This window comes from Pteropus medius, unplaced genomic scaffold (assembly GCF_902729225.1).
Source record: "Pteropus medius unplaced genomic scaffold, Ma_sr-lr_union100, whole genome shotgun sequence".
NCBI classification, from domain to species: domain Eukaryota; kingdom Metazoa; phylum Chordata; class Mammalia; order Chiroptera; family Pteropodidae; genus Pteropus; species Pteropus medius.
The window spans coordinates 4,412,280-4,435,029 of NW_024354502.1; the positions used below are offsets into that span (position 1 = coordinate 4,412,280).

General features: G+C 49.4%; 2 protein-coding genes across 5 annotated transcripts in view; one reads left to right on the plus strand and one right to left on the minus strand.

Moving 5' to 3' along the window:
* DERL1 (derlin 1) overlaps positions 1-9,155 on the plus strand; it is a 52,697-nt gene extending 43,542 nt beyond the window's left edge. Inside the window, exon 8 of the mRNA XM_039853699.1 lies at positions 8,947-9,155. Within this exon, the coding sequence (XP_039709633.1) occupies positions 8,947-9,070 (124 nt within the window). The 3' untranslated portion in view covers positions 9,071-9,155. The remainder of the gene's footprint in view (positions 1-8,946) is intronic.
* ZHX2 (zinc fingers and homeoboxes 2) overlaps positions 9,094-22,750 on the minus strand; it is a 136,704-nt gene continuing 123,047 nt past the window's right edge. For 3 of the 4 annotated variants that reach the window (XM_039853693.1, XM_039853694.1, XM_039853696.1), the window contains exons 3-4: positions 19,213-21,993; positions 9,094-10,333 (exon numbers count right to left, since the gene is read on the minus strand). In XM_039853693.1, the coding sequence (XP_039709627.1) occupies positions 19,217-21,745 (2,529 nt within the window). In that variant the 5' untranslated portion in view covers positions 21,746-21,993 and the 3' untranslated portion in view covers positions 9,094-10,333; positions 19,213-19,216. Of the gene's footprint in view, positions 10,334-15,786; positions 18,012-19,212; positions 21,994-22,750 lie in introns of those variants that run through there. The other variant, XM_039853695.1, reaches the window with a different exon arrangement.

Below are 22,750 nucleotides of genomic sequence, written 5' to 3' on the forward strand. Positions count from 1 at the left end.
GCTGACCTGTCACACGAGAGAGTCAGAAGCACCCTGTAGAACTTCTGGAACTACACATGGATTTAAAAGCCCTGCGCTGGCCGACCCAGATCTCAGCCTGGTTCCCAGGCCAATGCCTGGAAGGTTCATCCACCTTTGTAGGGCGGAGCCAGTGCCCGGGAGCTGTGTCCAGGTGTGTAGAGCTAGAGCAGCCGATTCGATGACCTTGAAGATTCTCTGTTTCTCTAACAAACGCCACTGCAGATGTGGCTTGGCTGAGGGGGACGCAGAGTGATGCGTTCTGGGTTTGGAGAAATATTTCTGAACGGCCACGTTTTTAGTTTTCCATGCTTCCGTTTGGTGCTCTTTAGTTAAACGCTGTTGATGGGCACATGAGCTTTGAAGCTCCTCTGGGGAGCTCACTGACAATCGTCGCTCCAAAGCTTTCGAGCTAAGCCTTAAAACCTTCTTTAGCTTACTGCTGCCTGAACTATGGCTCCCGAGCCTTTGTGTGAGGGTAGAGTTCGGAGGCTTTTAAGAGAGGTGTTGGCTCGGGCTCCTATAATCGTAGAATCTCAGAGTTGGAATGAACAGCTGATGGTCATTTGGCCTAAACCCTCCATTTTTCAAATGAGGAAACTGAGGCTCAGAGAGGGGAAGTGACTTACCTGGAGTCATACAACCCATCAGCAGTAAAGCAGAGGCCAGAACTCAGGTTCCCTGAATCCTATGGTGGCCTTGCCATGGATAGTCCATGTGGTTGTGGAAAGTCACGTGTCCTTTGCTGCTTAGCTGTGTTTCTCTCTATTCCGGGTCTCGGAAGAATTCCTACCAGACAGAGAACAAATGTGAAGACAAACACGGTCCACGGAAATGGGTGAGGAGTCTCAACCTATTAATAGCAGGATGTGCTTTCATTGCATTTTCCAGTTTCATTCATGTTTACCAAAACAACTTGCTCATGTCACCCTATTGAAGCTGTGAGCCATATGGTCCAGTCCTAGAACCAGTCATAGAAGCATAGTCCAAATAAGCCAAAACATGACGAGAAGGGAATTTCACGTTTTTCCTTCCTCTTTCTGCATGGACGTTAAGCAGGCTTCCACGTCCGCCCATGGCAGCACGTCTTCTAGGTTATCTCCTCTCTTTCTTTAGTCCATAGATCGACTTGTTCTTTTTCCTTAGATCTACTTCTCCTTCGAGCTCTCTGCTGCTTCCTCTCTGCTGACCAAAAATGTCTAGGAATAGGTCTATGGAGAGATGGGGAAGAAAGGGGACTTATGCCGACAGTTGGGGTTCTCTTAGGCAGGTAGGGTGAAGGGAAGAAGTTTGTGAAATTTAATCTACTTTATATCATCGTGAGTATTTTTTCACGAATGATTGTTTTCAAATATCTTACTACCATCCCTAGTCTCTTTATACTTCTGATATTGCTAGTGCAGATTTATCTATACGACACCTAGTTAGATGCATGCTTGCCTTGTCCCAAGCCTGAGCTAGCATATAAAGATAAAGGGGATCTGGACCCTGCCTGCGAGACGGCCAGAGGCTTACATGGCAAATGCAGAGACAATTATAACACTGTGTGCCCAGAACTATGATAAATACATGCAGAAGGGGGTTTGGCAGCACAGAGGAAGAAGCAGCTGACTTAGCTGGAAGCGGAGCAAGAGAGGATTCTTGAAGGCACGATGTTTATTAGGGGTTCGTGTAAGTCAGAGGAATTTGCAGGTTAAGAAAGGAGAAAAGAGAAGTTTAGGCAACAGAGAGTAGGTGCAAAGAAAGGCACCACCATGAGAGACCCTGGAGGGAGGCGGGATGCGGGGTACAGTGCGTCTGAGGCCGAAGGTACAGGTAGGGGCCGGAGCCCAGAGGAGCTTGTGTATGGAGCCTGGGTTTTATTCTCTAGGCAGTGGGAGCCGCTGACAGACAGATGAGAGGCCTGATGAGATTGGTGTTGTAGAGGTCACTCTTGTTGCGGTCTGGGGGATAGAGGGGGTGGTGGCGGAGATCTGGGGGGAGACTGGTTAGAAGGCTGTGCAGGGAAACAGGTGAGGGTCTGAGTGACGACAGTGGCCACAGGGGTGGGGGAGGGGCCGTTGGGAGAGAGATTTGGGAGCTAGAAGTGAGAGGACTTGGTGTTTGGTTCAAACTCAGAGATGAAGGATGTGAAAAATGCCGTCCGGATTGCTGGCCTGGGCAAGTGGATGCTGCTGTCGCCCTTCACCAAGACAGGAAATGTAGGGGCAAGTTCTAGGGGAAACGATCATACGTTAAATTGGGATATGTGCGTGTTCCTTAAATCAATTTTTCCTGTAACTAAAATTTAACTTTTTCTATTTGGTTTCCAGTTTCTATTATCACATTAAATACATATTTAAACAGCTTTACTGAGATACAATTTACATATGATACAATTCACCCATTCGACATGTAAAATTCAATGGCTTTTAGTATATTTGCAGAGTTGGGGAACCATCACTACAATCAAGCTTAAAGTATTTTCGTTACTCCACAAAGAAATCTCACACCCCAATCCTTTCTCTACTCCTCTGCTCTCTACCCCAGCCCCACAACCACTTTCTGCCTCTATAGATTTGTCTATTTTGGACATTTTATATAAATGGAATCATAGCCAATATTATTTTAAAATATAATTGAATCTGCCTTTACATTTTCAATTGTTGTCAGTTCTGCAGACATGTGCTGGGCAGTGGGGTAGTAGTATAGGTTTTATCACAAGTCTTTCATTTCCAAATGACAGTAACACAACTTGAACTGACTTAAGCAAAACGGGGATTTAGTGGCTCACAAACTGGGGAAAATGCCATGGACCTATCTTTAGGGTTGGCTGGATCTAAGCACTCACAGGATGTCATCAGGCTTCTCTCCCTCCCACGCTCTGTCTCTCTCCTTGCTTCTGTCTCTTTCAGCCTCTCTTTCTCTTTCCTCCTCCCTCTCTGCTTCAAGTCTATAAACCTCAAGGAAGACTCTGATTGCCTCAGCTTGGGTCATGTGCATGCTCCTCGGACCGCTCGGTGAAGTCGGAGATGAGTGCTGTGATTGGCTAGACTGCGTCACATGACTACCCATGGCCCGAAGAGAGTCAGTGCTGGTGCCACATGGACATCCTATAGTTGGAATAGGGAAAGAGCAGGTCCATAGAAGACTTCCCAATGGGAAGGGGCGTGAGTGTTGCCAAAAGAGAGGGGAAAGGGCTGCTGGGTGGATAAAAACAGCTGCTCTTCAGCGCATTTCTTGACCTGGAGGCACGTCAGACGAAGGGAAGATTAAACAACTAAACCCACGTGTAGTTAGAACTAGGTAAAACCTGTTGATAGTAAGTATTTCAAAAGTTCAGAGCACCAGACCCCCTTGAGAGCCAGTTGGGATGTGTGTCATCCTTAAATCCAGTTTCTCTGTCACCTGAGATTTACCTTTATTCGCTCTAGCGGAACTTCACTTGAGCCTGGAAGAACAGGTAGGATTCGGGCAAGAAATGGGATAGGGTGGGCATTCTGAGAGGGGAAAGTCTGGGACGCAGGGAGTGTTCACTCACTAACCGGGGGAGGCCAGACCCAGTGGCCAGAGGAAGAGATTGTGTTAGGAGCCTAGGGGATAAATTTGGAAACATGAACCTGGTCCCAAGGTTTGTGACCCAAATTCAGCTGTGGGAAGCAAGTCTGAGGTAAAAGACTTTGAATATAATTTGTTTCACTTCACGTCTGTTTCGTATATTATGTTACTTGTTTTGGGAAATCCCAAACCACCTTTTGCTTTCCCATCATACGGACAAATAGCATAATTCTTTGGCCGTTTTTCAGGTTCTTTCCAAGTACATATTTTTTCATGACTGGGTTTGATTTAGGGTGACCGATTGTTTTTTAAAATTGATTGTTCAAAACCGATGGTTTCTACTTTTCTTCAATATTATAGACCGCTTGTTATATTCCTACTACTTAACACTCTGATGTTCTATAAACTCTCACATTTCTGCTTCTTGTGCCTGCCCCTAATTTATCATCCACTTGGCAAACTCCTACCTGTTCTTCAAAATATAGATCAAGTTTCCTTGAAGGGGAAATAGACTACGTCTAACTTATTTCTATACCCAGCAATTAGCACAGGGGGAAGTGAACACATGTATAGAGTGTAAGGGTTTATGCCTATCTAGTTTAAGGTTGGAATGTGGATTTTGTGCCAATTAGGAATGCATTTGATTGCAAGCATCAGGCGAATCCAACAGGTGGTGGGTTAAACAGATAGAGATTTAGCTTTCTCACATATTTAAGAAATTTGAAAACTTCATCTGTGGCACTGGTTAAGGAACTCAATGAGGCCTTCGGGGACTTCGTCTCCAGATCACCAATGCATACACGGTAAGAAGAACGGAGGAAGGAGAGTGGGGCCACCTATGCAGTGGCCTTCTGCGTATGTCTCATTAGCTACTCCTGGCTGCAAGGAAAACTGGGATTCTCACCTGAGGCTGGGGTGCATTAATGGTCCTACTAGCAAGGAAGAAAGGTGGGATGGAGAGTAGCTAGGCAGTCAGTGGCACCCACCACATATTCATCTCACGTTCCAAGGTTAATACTCTCACGGTCGAGCTCTGTGTTAAGTATTGTGAAGACGTGTGCAAGCCCAGCGGGCAAAGCCCTTTGATTGGTTGTCGTCTGCCATGGGTGTGGAGCGGGGCAGATGGCACGCTTGGTGCCATCTTGTACTTGCCCTCTCTGGTCCAGCCCACAGAGTCATCTGTGTGTTGGTCTGTTTCAGCTCGGTGTGCCGGCAGCACGCTCCGAGGGACTGGATCGCCCGACCCCCTTGTCCTCTGACTGGGAGGCCGTGGGAGAAGGGCAGAGGGTGGGAGGGGAACCATGTCAGGATGTTTATTCCTGCCCGGTCACCATAGTTTATGAAGGCCACACCTCTTCAGGCGGCTCAGTCTGGACCCCTCTCCTCTTACAGGTTCCAGTTACTGCCCCACCCTTTACCCTTCGGGCCAAGCTCCCTAATCCTCCCTCGCAGGTTTCCCCAAACTCTGCCCACACCTTTGTAAACAGTCCTTTTAGTACACTGCCCCCAAATTACCCAGTTCAAGTGTTCCGTCTCTTTCCTGAGGCAATCTGTAAGGCTTTGGGGGCTTGTTCTAGGTGAAGGGGTTGGAGTTACTGATGGACACTTTTGTCTCCCTTTTCCTCAAAGTCAATGTGTCTCCTACACTTTACAGGAGATCCGACTTGCAACGTGTCCCGGAATGTGCTCAGAAGTCTTTCTTTTTCCTTTTTATTGATCAATCCCACCAGGTGGGCCCCCTGCCTCAGGGGCAGTGACGGCACCTCCAAGGTGGTTCAGAAGTACATCCAGCTGTGAGGTGCTCCAGACCCGAGGGAGCTGACCTCGCTCCTGGTTCTCTCCAGATTGCATTGTGGTAGGACGGCGAGAGCCGTCATTTCCCGGAGCTGTTGACTGGAAGTGGCTGTGCACCCGGTGGCTTGGAAGGACGAGCGCATCCACACCTGGTGTGCCACGTGCTCTCCATCGTACCTCTGCCTCTGCCAACCTGCTGTCCAGGGCTTGGAGTCTACGACTGGAAAACAGGCTCGGTGGTGTATTATTAGATCCTGGCCTCGGCCCTTCCTCCCTCCCCAGTGTGCTGGAGGAGGTGAGGGAGGAGCCATTGATGCCTTCAGAGCAGGGTTTCTTAAACCTGAATGAACCTGTGGGTCACCTGGGGATGATGTCGAACAGGTCTAGGGGTGGGGTCCGAGATTCTGATTTTCTAACAAGCGTCCTGGTGATGCTGGTGCTGCTAATTGGGAATACACTGGGTCGCAAGGACTTAGAGATAAGCCACCCAAGAGGTGGCCACTAGCCACACATGGCTATTTGCACTTATTGTCTTTCCTTTCCTTTGTTTTTTATCTCATAATCTCATCAACCCATCAGAACTGATTTTCTAGTGAGGGAAATCCAGCTCAAAAAGTTTTTAGCTTAAGTACAAAAGAGAAGTATATAGGGTTTCATGAAGCTAGCAAGCTAGCGCCCTGCACTTAGGAATGGCGGGGTCCAGGAACTCAAATGATATCGCCATTGTCATCACCACCACCTACCACCATCACTGCCACCGTCATCCTCATCACCGTCATCCTCATTATCGTCATCTTTCTCCCTTCGTTGCTTTCCTGCCTGTTTTCTTGAGTTTTTGTCCTCATTTTCTTTACCTACAGACTGGCTCCCTCTCTGGCAGGTGGCTCCAGGCTAACACTCTCGCATTTGTCATTGGCGTGGAAGCGGGAGCTCTTCCTCCCAGCACAGATTGCCCCTGCATCGCACTGCACCTGGCTCCGTGAGGCGGGGCTGGCGTGCTGTGGCTGGCCCTGGGAGTGCAGTGGGGGGTGGGTCACCGCAGTGGGCCGCCCCAGAGTCAGGTGAGTGAAGGGGGACGAGTGTACCCTAAAGGAAGATCTTGAAGTGCGAAGAGGTATGGGGCAGACAAACCCACAGATGTTCACCGCACCCCACTGCTCTCTTCTCCCTTACTAAGAATCTCATCCATCTATTCCCCTTAAACACCTCTCTCCTGATTTCTGCCATCCTTTAATCATTCCCAATGCAGAAAAGATAGCTTGACATTTATTTCCGGGTGGTTTAAAGAGTATAACCCTTCTTCCCTGTGTATTTTCACTGCAACCAATTATCAAGGATTCTCTTTGGTGCAGAAATTAAAATCAAAAGCAAACATTCTGGCTAGATTTTCCCTTTGCTTTCCTCAGGCATTTGATAGCATCTCACACTGCCTTGCTTGAAGAATTTATTTAAATTGCTTGAGAGTGGCAAACGAACTACAAGGGTGGTAAATAGCAAGAGGGGAAGGCAGCCAAGGTTGAAGCTGGAGGCTGGGTCTGACGTTAACGAGCTGGAAGGAAGTCTGCGGAAGGTCCGGTGCTGGGAGCACAGAGAAGGCAGTGGAGGCAGGGACCAGGAAACGAGTCAGCTACAGTCGCTTTTCACCTTTTTTTTTTTAAGTAAGAGAAGTGCAGGTTAGATTATTTTGGATTTTTTTGGGGGTAGAGGAGACTTTGGGGGTTGAAGGGTAATAAGGAGAGGGTTGGTTACATATGGCAAAGTCTCTGAAGCCGGGGCACAGGTGTCTAGGACGTTACCTCCCAGATCCGGATCTAGTTTCCTCCTGTTTGCCTCCTTTCACGAACATCTGGGAACGAGAAGCCACAGCCACTGCACTGCGTGGCCTGATGCCACTCCCCAGAGAGGCAGGAGGGGGAGGGACATTTGCGGAGTACCTACTGTGTGCTGGGCACTTTGCAATCATGAACTTAGTTAATCCTCACACCAGACCTATGGCAAAGGTCTGTACCTCCAGGTCTCAGATGAGGAACTAGGGCTCTGAAAAAGTTAAGTAAAACCCAAGGTCATTAGCAGTAAAGTTGAGATTCAAATCTAGATTTGTCTGACCGAGAGCTGACGTCCGTCCTTCCTTTCTTCCTTCCTTCCTTCCTTCCTTCCTTCCTTCCTTCCTTCCTTCCTTCCTTTCCTTCCTTCCATCCTTCCATCCATCCTTCCATCCATCCATCCATCCATTTATCCATTCATTCAAAAAATATTTATGGAGCATCGAATATGTGCTCAACACTGTGCTAAGCACAGAGGATAAGGGAGAGGGAACAGGACAGATACAGTCCTTGCTCTCATGGCTCTTGCAATATAGTGGGACGAAAAGGCAGTAAACAAATACGATGACATGTTGTGAAAAGCAAGATGGAGGAAAATAAAGCAGGATTAGAGGAACGCATGCCAGAGAGGCAGGGCCAGGGCTAAGGCGAGCAAGTGAGGCATCCAGGATGCAAAATTTAAGGAGGTGCCTGCTCTCAGGGTCCTGCAACGGCAGGGTTGACGCTTGTATGATCTTGGCTCCTTCAATTTTGCACCCTTAGATGCCTTGCTCACCTCAGTTTCATTCTGGTCCTGCAGATAGAGTCGTGGAGGGCAGGTGTCATTTGAGCAGAGACACCAAATGCTTTTACTGTGGTCCAGGTGGAGTGTGGTATCTAGAACATGAGTTTTGGGCTGGGTCGGGGGACTGAGCAGAATCTATTAAGCAGAGAACATCCTTACATCTTGACTATACCATAGACTGGGGGAATGCAGGGGACCAAGGGAGGAGAATGAGGAAGGTGTGAAGAGGTCTGGGGGAAGAGATTAGTGGGCAGGTATCTCCAAGGCAACTCGAGCCCACAGCCAACAGCTATGGCAGGATTGCAGGGGTCGTAAGCCAAGGACCAGAACTCTCCAACAACTGTGTTTGACCTCAGTATTGAGAGCATCTTCCAGAGGAGACCAGCCCCTTTTGAATCCCCGATTTTTCAGTATTTCCTGTATTTGAGAAAGTGGGAGTAAGGAGGAAGGGTCTTTTATCTGAAGAATATGCTTATACATGCTTTATTCACATGCTTAGTTCAGATAAGTGGGCCCAAAGTCTGTAAGTCCCTATGAAAATGAAACATTAGACCAGAGATCCCCAAAGCGGGGTCCCCGGACCAGCAGCATCAGCCTCATGGGTAAACTTGTTAGCAATGTACATTCTTGGGTGCCACTCAGACTCCCAGAATCAGAACCTTTAACCAGCCCTTCAGGGGATTCTGGTGGGGGGCTCTTTAAACCTCACCTGGGCAGAGACATAAAAGCCAACCTTCTTGGAGAGAGGGCAGTGTCCCAGTCACCAGTCACCTGCTGCCCGGGGAGGGAAGTGACTTACCTTTGGTCACCTGAGAGCAAGCAGTGGTGCTGGTGTGGCCGGCAGGTCTCATTCCCACTCTGATGCTCTTGTCTGCAGTGTTTTAGGAATCTATTTGTAAAGACCCTGGAGAAGTGACAGCCTATCTCTCTTCTCTGTGTCAAAGAGATATGATGAAGATTCTCGCATCCACATTTACACCTGTTTTTCAGGTTCCAACTTGCGATGTCCAATCTCATCAAGTCGGAAAATGAGAAACGTGGTCACACAGATTTGGAATGGGAAGTGGCTGGGTTGGAACCCCTGAGCTGTGCCCTGGGAGCCAAATGGAAATGAAGAACCAGGGGCAGAGGAAAAGGTTGTAAAAATGTTTAGTCTTTGCTTTATTGAGTTACAACAAATGAGCAACAAGTTAGAAAAATTGTTTTTTTTTTCCCCCAAATTTCCTAGCGTTTTATTTGTGCAGTGTACTCAAAAGGGGGGTGGGAGAGATTGCAAACGTAATTCGTACTTGCAACGTATACACCAGACATGTCTCTTGGTTTTTCTTCTTTAAAAGTTAGGACTAACTGGGAAAAAAAAAAAGTGCACTCAGGAATCTAAAATTGGCCCAAAACAAACACACAAAAAACACAAAATCAATTCATGGCGAGGCTTCGAGCTGAAATCTTGTCAAATACCACAACTGAAAAAATGGCAGTTAGCAACAGAAATGCAAACCAGAGCACTCATCTCTGCACCATCCAGACAGGGAGATCGCCTTCTGTTTAAATTTCACAAAAGTAAAGATAACGCTATAACAAACGTGGGGCCCTTTCTGCGAGTATCGAAAAAGAGGCTTAACAAGGACCGTCGCCTGCTACCCAGTTCTCCTGGTGCTGGTTGGGCCTGAGGCCTGATCTCAGAGGCCAGGCTGTTGAGAAACCAGACGTGCAGTTCAAAAAGCCTTCTGCGTGGCAAAGCAGGGACCCCCGAAGCGGCTGGGAGAACTGGAAACGAATCTGATTTGGAAGATCTGCCATCTGTAAACCCTCTCCGAGCTGACACTGATGCCCGAATCCCAGCCCTTCTCCCCGAGAAATCTCCCAATCGAACTACCTTTAAAAATGAACTCTTCCTACTTCAAATCCAGTAGATATAATGGCACTAAGGCTAATGTTCCCCCTCCCCCAAATTAATAAAATTAAAAATAAAAAAAGAAAAGGAAGAAAGGAAAAAAAAAAAAAGCACACGTGATCAGCCCTCCCCTCCTGGAAAAACCCTTAACAATGGTAGTGCTGGAAAAGGAAGTTGCTCTCGATTAAAAAGGTAGCAAAATTCCCACATTGTACAAATTGGTTCCAGTAGAGCAAGAAGTGGGGGCAGGGCAGAGGAGCAAACTATTTACAAGGACCCATTGCAGATGCAGTAGTAGGACTTTGGCACTGTGAACCATTCCCACCAGTCCTCTGGGGGGTGCTGTGAACGCGGTTGGGCTCCCGCACCCTGTTCCCCTCGGAGTCTCTGCCAGATGGCCCCCCAGGCTGGGCAGGGGAGTTCTCTTCTCTCTTCAAGGACAGAGCATCCCCTTTATCCGCGCAGCTCTTCCGACGGACTTCCCTGGAAGGGTGACACAAAACCAGAGAGACAAGACGTCAGGGAGGTGACAGGCACCTGCTGGGCGGGAGGCGGCAGGGGTTGCCTGCCTCTTCCGGGCTCTCCTGGGGAGGACGCCTTTGAAAGCCGTCCCTGGGCTTGGAGGAGAGACAAACACCTTCCGAGTGTGGGGCCTGTTTTTTATTTTTTGTATTTAATTTTATCATTAGTTTCAAGTACATAGTACATTGGTTAGACTTTTATATAGTTTATGAAACGATCCCCCTGACTGCTCTTTCTCCCCTCTGGCTCTCCACCCAGCCATTACATCACTGCCGACTGCATGCCCTACGCCGTGCTCCCCATCCCCGTGACCATCGATCAACTACTAATTTGTACTTTAACCCTTAACCCCATTCTCCCAGCCCCCTCAACCCTCCTTCCCTCTGGCCGTCACCAGATTGTCCTCTATATTTGTGAGTCTGTTTTCGATTAGTTTGTTTTTTTGTTCCTTAGATTCCACATATAAGTGAAATCATATAGTATTTATCTTTCTGTCTGACTTATTTCACTTAGCATAATAACCTCTAGGTCCATCCATGTCTGCAAATGGTAAGATTTTATTTTATTTTTTTATGGCTGAGTAATATTCCATTGTATATATGAACCATAACTTCTTTATCCAATTGTCTGTTGATGGGCATTTAGGTTGCTTCTATATCTTGGCTATTGTAAATTGTGCCGCCGTGAACATAGGGGTGCACAGATCTTTACGAATCATTGTTTCAGGGCTTGTTGTAAAGTGTTTCCTCAGCACAGTCTGACATTACGGGAAGAGCTTCCAGAATTAGGCCTTTGAAAACAGGATGGCTTTCTGGGGAAGTGAAGGAGGTGGTCTGTGACTCTTTTCATCATTACAAGTCTCTTTATTGTTCTTGCAGAGGCAGCCAGCCACAGTGGCTCCTAAAAGGCCCCAGAGTCAGACACACCTGGATTTATGTCCTGACTTTTCCATTTGCTGGTCGTGGGACTGTACACAAGTGACTTATTCTGTCTAGGACTCAGTAAACTAGGAATGATAATAGCATCCACCTTGCAGAGCTGCTGTGATGATTAAATAAGTTGACATATGGACCAGCATTTGGACTAGCGCCTGGTACACGGTTAGTGTTCCACATGCTTTCATCGTTTTTATTAGGTGGAGTATTTTCCAAACATGGCAGGATATACATAACAGTAATCGCGATGACTTTAAGTGTACTTTTTATGTAATGTTTATAGTAACCCTATAAGTATTATCATTCCCATCTTATAGGTGAGAAAACTGAGCACAAAGAGGCTAAATCACTTGTTCAAGATCACACAGTTAGTAAGTGGCAGAGCGAGGGTTCAAATCCAGGCAATCTCTAGATTCTGGGCTGATGACATACACACAGTATTCATTAAGAGTCAGTATATAGAAATGTTTAATTCTTATGTATTTTGAAGTGATTAAAATAATCCAAAGACCTTGTTATGGGTTGAAGTGTGTCCCTCCTCCCTAAAGATGTGTTGAAGACTCAATCCTCAGTACCTCAGAATGTGACTCTACTTGAAAATTCCTTGACTGAGGCAAGTTAAAATGAGGTCATTCGGGTGGCCCTGATCCAGTATGACTGGCGTCCTTCGAGTCTGGGGACACTCGGGCATAGAACACCATGTAAAGATAAAGGCAGGACGGTGCTTCGACGAGCCAAGGAATGCTAAGGATTGCTTGCGGCCCCAGAAGTGGGAACAGAGTCTCCCCCACAGCCAACACACCAGCTTTCCAGTCTCCAGATGGCGAGAGGATAAATTTCTGTTGTTTCAGTCACCTAGTGTGTGGTACTTGATGGCAATCCTAGGAAACTAAGACAGACCTTAATTATTACCCTTTATGGGCTCCTGGAATCCAGAGACCCTGGGCCAGGAATCCCATGGGAGGGATCAGGACCGAAAAGGGTGCAGCCGGTGTTCCATGACAGGCTGGAAGTTTATCAATGTCGATTCCTGAAGCTACTGGCTTTTGTTTCGGCTCCCTCCTGGTAAGGCCATGTTACTGCTCCACTGGCTGCTTCTCCGGCTGAAAAAGGAGCTGAGAGCACTCTTTTTTTCCCCCTTCGGGTTCAGAAGACCAAGAGCAGAAGACTAGATTTCTCAGCCAAAGGCATCGGCCGATCAGCTAGACTGTCATCCATTCCTCATGTCTGGGTGTCAAACGTACCTCCCATTTTCTAGATGCTCCTGACAATAAGACTGAATATTGGAGCTGGGAAACCACCCTGGAGAAAGAAATGTCTGTGGATGAAGCCAGATGCCAGCAGTGTCCTTGGGACCTGGTACCACGTGAACGTGATGCAGCAAAAGTCACCGGGTCATAAGAGCTACAGGGATCCTTATGGGTGGCGCCACCAACACCGCTCACCTCATGAGGCAGGAAATGGAAGCTCAGGAGAAAAAGTCATCTCCCAGGCCGCAAAACCACTCAGCATTAGAGTCAAAACAATAACGATCACAATCGTGACAACGGCGATAGTAGCTAATACTTATCCCACACTTATGAGCCAGGCCCGATGCCAGGCGCCAATGCCAATCTCATTTACACCTTAAGTAACCCAGGAGGTCGGTAGCTGTTAGGCCCTCTTGGCAGTGAAGAAATGGAGGTTAAGTGACTTCAGGCCAGTAGTAAGTATGGAGCCTGCACCCCACCTTGGCCAGTCCAATTAATTGCTCCTCCCCACGCCTGACCTGGGTCCAGGGCTCCTTGTCTTACACACATAGCCTCTTCTTGCACGGAGCCACCACGTGACAGGAGAGAGCGCGTCTGCTTCAAAGGCAGGGGCTGGCGGCCCCGTGCAGAGCCGCACGTACCCCTGGGGGTGGGCACCCGGACCACAGCCAGCCTCCTGTGCATCCCACAGAACAGGTGTTTCCCCAACAAACAGGGTGTCTTTCACTGACTCTGGAAAGGAGGCTGCCTCTGCTTGGACTCCGGGAAACAGGCTCGGGTATGTAGACAGCTACTGGTCTTCCTTCCCCCACGAGGGCTGACGAACTCCAGGTCAGCCCGGGACTGTGGGCACCGGCCGTGGCGGGGCAGAGTGGAGGGGGCCGTGGAGCTGGATCTGGGGTCTGCCACTTCCTAGCTGTGTGCCGAGGTCAGTCAACCTCCCCGGGCCTCATTTCCATGATTCATACCCGACAGGCTGCTGGGACGGGCAAGTGTGGTAGCGTGGAGAGGGACGGGCAAGTGTGGTAGCGTGGAGAGGGACGGGCAAACGGACTCTTTTAGAGAAACCGCAGTATGAAGGTGATTCTCCATCTGGCAGAGTTTTTGTGACGCCGTGTGTAATTTCTACGGACACAAACATGCATAGTCTTCCAACCACATGCATTAATAGAGATAAAGAAAGCGAAACAAGGCCCTTAAAAAAAACCCCAACAGATTGCAAGGCCAAAGGGGTGACTAGGAGAAAGGGGGACAAAGGCACTTTTTTTTGTCTTTTGCAGAGATCCCAGGAGTCTGTGGGGCACCCCTGGAACTGCTGGACTAAAATTCTCCGTCGACCTTTCCCAGGGGAGCTGTGGGGGCAGAAGGAGAGGCTGGGGTGGTTTCTCCCTCAGGGCCTGATGACCTTCCCCTAGGCAGCAAAGACTGTAGGCCACTTCCCCAGAAGGCCTCGTCCCAGAGTCATCAGTTCTCAGTAAACATCCCCACACCGGGGCTTCCCCGGCACAGCTGTCCTCCCCTCGCCTGGCTCACCGTACATCCTGTGAGGCCCGTCGGGATGCGGATGGTGCCCACAGTTTGCTGCTGACCCCTGCCACCCCCTCCCAGCACCGTGTCTGGCCACTGAGGATACTCAGACGTGCATTCGCGAATGAAAATGGGAAGAGAGCACTGTGACGTCAGAGGTGCTTGGTCACACCTGGTTGGTGACAAAGTTTGCATTTCTGTGTTTTTTTTTTTAAGAGTATCACCATGATTTTGACCATGTGGCCTCTTGCTCATTTTCTGGGTTTCTACCTGGAATCGTACGCTCTTGATCACAGACGTTCCCTACCGCAGAGAAACTCTACAGCCTGCTGCCAGAGCAGCAGGTCTCAGCTCTGGGAGGACGGTGCAAGGTCATTGGGCCCATTTGCGCAGGGCCACTGTTCCAACATTCTACCGAGCGGATGCTCAGCCTCTTCCTGAACGCTGCTGAGGACAGGGAACCCGCTGCTGCCCATAGCCGTCCATTTCTGTCTTGGGGGACAACGTGGAATGTTAAAAAAGTACTATCTAATTCTTAAGCAAAATCTGCTTTCATATTACTTTACCCGTTAGGGAAACATGAAACAGTTCGGATTCCTTTCCCACGTGATAGCTTTTTGTTTCTGCTTCTCTTTCATTTTTCCTGTAGGGATTTCCCGAAGCCCTGTGGATTCAGGACAGAGGAACCCTGTGCTCCCTGCGATGGAAAAATAAGCACCGTGACAGTGATTTATTATCTCTCAATTGTATTTCTGAGTCAAACTTTCTTTTACTAAGAGAGGGCATATCTGATTTTAATTAGATTTGAGATAAGGAAGTGTGGTAGCGTGGAGAGGGACGGGCAAATGGCACAGCATCCCGAGTCGCCCCACACCAGGCCTTGGTCACCCCTGGCACATCTGGCTGAAGCTCTTTGCCTGTAGCGGTTTGGGAGCTTCTGGGGTTGGGATATTGCTGAGACTTATGAATCACGTAAAAATTCCCCTCACAGGGAGGCTTAAGCAAAATGAATAAGAGGGGCCACTGGCCTTTCCTGTCCTTTTTCCATCCGTGGATACTATCCAGTGGGGTTCAACAGAATTTGAGCAAATGGAATTCTATTTGAAACTCACTAGGCAGACTCCCAGTTTGGTTACGTGCATGGTTCTGGGTTTGAATCCCAGCTCCATCGCTTCTTAGCTCAATGACCTTGGACAGGCCGTCTTTCTGTGCTGCATTCTCATCAGCCATAAAATGAGGAGAATGACGTCGACTTCAGCGACATGTTAAGACATAAAGTGCTTGAGCAGCGCCTGATGCAGTAGGCGCTCAGCCAATGTTACCCCTTGTCTTTGCCCAGCTCCCCCACCCCCAGCCTCTCTGAGATGCAACTGACACTCAACAGCTCAAAGCACAGTGAGAATTCCTGTGTGAGAAGCTCCAGAATTAGGTAAATGGAAGTGACAACAGTTACTCTCCGTTCGGTACCAGGGCAGCGAGGCTGTTGTGTAGACCCTGAGAAGCATCTTCCAGTCAATACCCAGGGAGCCAGTCTCCAACAGGCCTTTCCCTCAGGCCGCTCACACACATGGGAGCAAACTGTCCCCACTCCCCTGTCATCTAAAGAGGCCAGTGAGTGATGGAAAACAATGAGACGCAACAGGACGGAAACACCAGACCTTGGATAATTAAAAGCCAACTATCTTTGTTAATTCTTAGGTGGGTTTGATAAATTGTTATCGAGCATCTGTTCTAAGTCAGGCACTGGGATTCAGAGATCAATGGGATGTGGTCCCCGCCTTCCAGGGTCTGGTGAAGAGACAGGGACACAGATAATTACAACATTTCCATCCATCCATCCATCCATCCATCCATCCATCCATCCATCCATCCATCCAAATATCTGTGTTTGGACAGCTAATCTGAACAGATTGTGGGGGGCATACATTTCCTGGATCCTAAATTATAGCCAGGGTGCAACACTTGTCAGCCTTGAGTATTTTAAGCAAGCTAAACTATGGAAAATATTTTTTTTTCCTGAGATGTCACAAAATTTTCCTCATTCCCAAAGCCATCCCTAATTATCAGGAGATGGAAATTATAAGAAATCAGGAGGCAGCAAAGCGGGGAAGGAATAGTTGTGTATTAGTCTCCACGCACGCAGAGGTAAGAAATGACCACGTCCTGTTGGTTTGGCTCTGTGGTGTCACTGTCGGAGGCAGTGGTCAGGCACTGGCCTGACAGGCGAGAGGTGGCCTCCAGGCTCCAGCAGCTGCTGGCCGAGGAACCCAGGACGAGTCTCTCGAAGTCTCAGTTTTGCCTTCTGTAAAATGGGAGAAAGAGCCACACCGATCTCAGAGGGCTGTCGTGAAGTTTAAATGACTTCCTAGACGTGCGCGGAAGGATGCGCTAAGCGCGTGGCGTATGCGAACGAGCAGAAATCCTTCGTGGCAGTGGGCCGCACTGTTTGTTCCGCCTGGCCAGGCATCAAGGCATATGTCTAACGACATCTCGCTCAAGTATTCTGACTCCTTTGCAGGAAAGGAGATATTTATTTCTCAGCCTTTTACAAGTCTCTCAGTGGAAGGCTCAGTAATTGTCTGCACCCAGAGACTGAACCAAGACAACACGATTCCAGGCTTGAGAAGGATTCCTGATCTGTGCGTTTAACCTCAGAGCCGAGGTGAGCCTGGGGGAATGTGCGAAGTTCCTTGGTTTCTGAATCTCAGTTTTGGGTTTATAAAAATACGGATAACTTAGCTGTCAGAGCCACTAAGACCATCCGTGGCCAGAGCACCGAGCTCAGCCCTTGCTACTCGGGAGGCCCTGCCCTGCCCTGCGGCCTCCCTCCTGTCCTTCCCAAAGCTTCTCGTTGTGGTTTTGGCACAGCTTCCCCTTCCGTTTCCCTTGGGCCAGGGGCGGGGTCAGGCACAGGGGCAGCCAACCCAGATGGGCATTTTCAACTGTTGGTGGTGGTACAAATGGGAGAGAAGAGGTGGGGACAGGTGGACTCGGGAGCCTTTGGGGAGCTCCCGCCCCTGCACCACCTCCCACTGGGTGACGGGCATCCAAGCTCACTCTGGGATGCAGGGACCCAGCGTCCTCAGAGCCAGACTCGGCCAACCCCACTGGTTCAGAGCAGCTTTTGCCTGCTGTGGGAAACCACGGGGTTTTCTTTCGTTTGTTCGTTTGCCTCTTCTCATCGTTTACCGATCTCCAAACTCGACTTCTCAACAGCACCATTCCTTTTCTTGTTTCCAGACCTTCGCCTCGTCTGTTTCTTCCACTTGAACTACTCTTTAACTGGTCTGTGTACTTGGCTAACTCCTTCCCATCAGCTAGCCCCTGAATCAGATGTCCCTTCCTCCAGGAAGCCTTCCCTGATCCCCAGCCTGGGTGCCCCTCCTGTATGCTGCCACACACAGATGTGTATGTCTCCCTCATACCACGGATTGCCCTGGCTAGTAAAGGGGACAGCAATTTCCCCACTCCTTGGCCCAAAGAAAGACTCTGCCACCCATCTTCTTCATCACATTATCTCCAGTGCCTGGCACAGGGACAGGCACACAGTGGGTATACAGAACATGTCTGTCGAATTGAATTGAACGTATTGTCTACTCAGTGGTTGGAGGAAAAAGTAATCACGTACGCTTATGTCATATATCAGAAAAGATCAGGGACAGAAGATGGGGAAAGCTAGGAGCTTTCAGGTAGATTCTGACTGGACAAAAACAATTGCTCCTTCATTTCAACGAGGGAGAGAGCGGTTGGACTGACAAAGGTTCGTAAGAAGCAGGAAAATGAACAGACGGAGGGCAAGACTGAGGTAGCGAGATGGAGGTGAGTAGCTGGTGCTACTGGTGACTCCAGCGGCCTGTAGCCTCTTCCCGTCACGAGCCCCCCACCGTCTGGGCTGCATCCTCACCAACGACACATTACCACTTCCTCCTGAAAAGTCAGAGACGGCTTGATGGCATTCTGTGATTGGCTGCTCATGAAAGTGCTCTTTTAATAGCCGACGGAACTGGCTAAAATAAAGTTTCTAGAGGACTTAATTTTTTTGCCAGGTGCCTCATTTTATTAGCAAATAAACACATGGATGAGTGACATGGCCAGCCAACGTTGTCCGAGTTTATTAATAAAGAGGCATGACAACTTCCGGGGCTCCCTTTGGGGCCTTATCGATCATTCTGGAAGTCATTACTTTTATTATTTTAAAAGATGACATGGCAGGGAGGCCCATCTGTTGCCTTTTAAGTGACCTCTGGAGAAGCCAACCAACCTGGGCAGATTGTAAATCTGGAATCTTCTTCCTGGTTCCAAACTGCCCTCGGACTATTTTTGCTTTGGCTCAGGTGGGCCTTTCCCTCCTGAATCCCTCTCCTTGCTACCCCCTTACCCTTGACCCCCATTTCTAAACTCACCACCAAGCAAGCCGCTGTGCTTTAGGCCCTGATTTGCATGGACCTTTTGTGAAGCGCAAATACCAAGGGTTTGGGTGGCATGTCCCATTATGTGGACGACATGGCCATTAGTAACCATGGTAACCTCCCTTCCCAGCCTTTTGTGGCTCCACAGGCCTAAATTTATACCAGTCTCTCTCAGATATGAACGGGTTCCGGGCACCCAATCAGCACGGTTAGGAGAAGGGTCACTTAATGTGACACATAGTGTACCTTCCGTCAGCCGTGACGAGGCAAACACCGAAATGTTTCGGGTCGACAGAAATGACCCCTAATCTCTAGCCGGTAAACTTGGATACTTACTATAAAAAAATCCAAAAACGTAAAGAAAAGAAAGAAAAAAGGGAAAGACACGTAATTTTTATGTGTGTTTCTTGCAGTGGCAAACACCAAACAGGCGGAAGACGTACTGTTGCAGCCGCAACTAGACTTTAAAAGGGACAGGTGGCAAAAGGAGATCTCCAAACTGCCACAGGCAGCCGCGCTGCCACCATCGACACAGCCTTTCAAATGAGGATGAGAAATCTACTAGCCCCTAGTAGATTTTTTCCTAAAAAAAAAAAAAGAACCCATCATCTTTGTCAACATCTCTGTACCGTACAAACTAGACTGACTGACTCTGGCAACAGGAAGAAAGAAACCCAGCATCCTCCCCCGTCTGCCCCGGGGGGAACAGGTGGCATTACCTGTCTAGGCCCGGCCAGCCTCGGCGGGGGCGGGGGCGCCGTCGGAGTCCGAGTCGGCCAGCTCTGCTGTGCCTTCGGCCGCCGTCTGACTCCAGCTGTCCGACCTGTCTGAGATGGCGTCCTCCTCGCCGACCGTCACCTCCACCCAATCCACAACGCCTGACTCCTCGTTTTCGTCGCTGCCCTGGCCATCCCGGCTGCTCCCCTCTGACCTGTCCGAGGTGGCCTCTGAGGGCTTTGCCGGCAAACCGTCTTTTGCTTGCTCGCTTCCCGCTTTTACCCTGGGTACCACTTTCTCCAAGTCCTCTTCACAGAGCTTTTTGGGGTCCTTGTAATATTGCTGGCCCACCCCACTCCCGTTCTTTGGGCTCTCGGTGACGACGGCCTTAGCTGCTTTCCTCGACACGGTGTCGTAGCCGTGGTCCTCCGCTACGTGCTGCTGCTGATACTGCTCCATCCACTTCAAGGTCCCAGTTTTTAGCAAGCATCTGTTCTCCTTGAACCAACGCACAATTTCAGTTCGGACCAGGCCGGTCTTCGCTGCTAACTGGTCATACTCTTGGGGCGTAGGCCACTGGGTTCTTGCAAACGTGCTCCTCAGGAGATGAACCTGTTCTTGACTTTTTGTGATTGCTGGTGAAGGGCTGGGCAGAGAACTGACTAGCTGGGCGCCAGAGAGCTGGTCAAGTCGAGACAGAGCACCGTTGGGGGCCACCATGTCTTGGCCTTTTTTGCCAGACCCCATGGAATCCAAGACGGCCTGTTCCATGCTGTCCCGAAGCTTCCGCCTCTCCGAGAACCAGGAGTCGATCTCCCTCCTGCTCAGCTTGGTCTCCACCCTTAGCCGATCCAGTTCTGCTTGGGTCGGAAAAGAGCTCTTCAGAAAGCTGTCTTCCAGGATTTTAATCTGACCTTGTGTTTTCTCTTTGAACTTCTGTGGGGCAAAGTCTGGGTACGCGTGGTACGTGCGACCGTGTCGGGAGGCGGCGATGGCCAACTGGTCTTTGGCGAGGGATTCGCTGGTGATGTGGACGATGCCCCTTTGACATCGATACCGGTGGTCACTGAACCACTTCTTGATCTCGCTCCTGGCAAGGCCGGTCACCTCGATGAGTCGGTAGACCTCGGCATCGTCGGGAAACTGGCTCTGAAGAAAGCTCGCCTTGAGATGCGCTATCTGCTCCTTTGTCTTCTTGCGGTCACTGGACGGGGTCAGCGAAGGGGTGGCCACCTTGGGTGGGGGTTCTGGCACCTGAGTGACATGTGGACGCTTGGGCTCGGGGGCAGCTTGGGGAGTTACTAAAGGTCTCTTCTGGCCGTGGTTGGTCACTCCGGCCATGGCAAGCGTGATGGGGGAGCAAGAGACAGTGGTCGACCCGCTCGTCACCTGGGTCAGGACCAGGCTGGTCTGGCCGAGGATCTGGCACGGGAGAGCTGTCTGGAGGATGGGCTGTGACATCTTTGTGGGGGCCAGCTGGGCGGGCAGCACAGTGATTGTCGGGGGGACTGTCTGGATGGTGCCATTAAACATCTTCTTCCGGGCCTCCTCCACTTCTTCCGGCGACCAGCTGATGCCATGCTTTAAGCGCTGGGTGGCAAACCAGATCCTGATGTGCTCTTCCGGGTGTTTGGAAGCAGCTGTCAACCAGGACAGCTCAGCCTGAGTCGGGTAAGGGAACTTGTTGAAGGAATTGATCATGGTGGCATTGGTGTCCAGGGCAGAGTTGTATTTGGTAGTATTCAGTGGGACGGGGACCTTGGGGACAAGGTTGATATTTGGTGGGAGCTGGACGGAAGGCATGACATGCCCCAGCTCCTGGAGCAGCTCCACGCCTCCGAGTCTGGAGAGGATCTCGGCCGCATCTGTCACCAGGCGGGCAGTCCCTTCCACGTGGTTCTCGGGCGTGGCCTCCTCAGGCTTCTTGGGCACCTTCTTGGCATCGGCTTTCGGTTTCCCTGGCTTCATGATGGGAGTTTTACTCACCGAGATCCCAGGGTCACTGTCACCGCCACCGCCACCAGGGCCGCTGGTGGTGATGGGCACGACGTGGTTGGTGGCTTCAATGGACTGCTCCAGGACCGTTTGATTATTGCGCTTGATTAACTTCAGCTTGAAGTTGGTCTCTCCGGGATGGAACTTGGAGTTGTGGTCAGACAAAGAGTCATACTTTTTGGTTGTGAAGTTACATTCGGCACACACGTACAGGGGGTTGAGAATCACGTTGGGGTGCTGCACGTCCACGTGCTCCGTGAACTCGTTCAGGTTCTGCGTGGAGTAGGGGCAGTATTTGCACTCGTAACCGCCTTGGAGCTTTTTGGATGGGTTCTCGCCCGTCGATGATTTCACCTCTATCACTTCATTTTCTTTGGAAGAGTTTTCAGGTTCCGCTGCCCAACTGTCCTTGGCCATTTCAGGCTGTGGCGTGCCGGTCCCTTTCTCTTTGGCCCTATCTCCTTCCTCGGGCACATCCTGTTCCAGGACCTGCGATGTCCGAACCATGCACGGGGTTGTAGACTTCCGTTTGCTCGCCATGCTGCCTGTTGATGTGTGCGATGGCTTATTACTATTATTTTTTTTGGAGGGGGTGAGGGGGCACGTAGAGAAGGGGCGGTGAAACTTTTGGAAGAAATAAGGTCAGAGAAAGGCTTTTGGCTTTATTCCCCCTCCGATGGCTTTGGCTTCCCTTCGATGCTGAAGTTTAGTGTTTAAGGTTCCAGAATGATCTCAGCACAGAAAATTGTAAGTGCTCCAATGGCTAAACACAGAAGGCTGCATCATATCTGTAGGACAAAAACAAAGACAGGGTCAGTGTTTCTTCACGAGGCAAAAGAAACTAGCGTTTATTTCTGAGTTGCACTTCTCCCAACTGGCACCCTAAGCAAACACCCAGGAAAGCACCAGTGGCCTGCGAGTGGGTGGATGTAAAGATGAAAGATCATATTCTTCTCCTTCTTCCTCAGGGAAGGGCAGTGGGAACTGGCCCAAAGCAAGCGAATGAGGATGCAGGTCACTTGTTCTCATTTGGAGGCAAATGGATACAGAAAAGCAACCATGGTGCTGAGATGTTCTGAGGGGGTGGGTGGGTGGGTGGGTGATGGAGGGAATGCTGCAGGTGAGCTGTGGCTGGGCTCTCCAGGTGCCTTAATTGATGGCACATCAGAAGCAAGATGCTTACCTGGGGCTGGCGAGTGGCACTTATACGAGCATTAGAAAATAGGTATGAACTTTATTTTCTTATCATGAAAGCAAAATCACTATAGATAATCCAGAAAATGCACTGAAATATAAAGGAGAAAAAAATCACCCCTGATATTGTCGTTTCTTCATCTCACTTGAAAGGTTCCCCCATTTCTATAAACATGGAACAAAATTAAAAAATGGCTGCATGATACTACATTGGAGCGATATACCATACGTAATGTATTTAGCCATTTAACTTTTGTTGGACATTTATTTCCAATTTTTGGCTCTTTGCAACAAAACTGCAGTTGACGCACCCTGAGTCCTTACTTCTGATAACTTTGGATAAATGCTTAG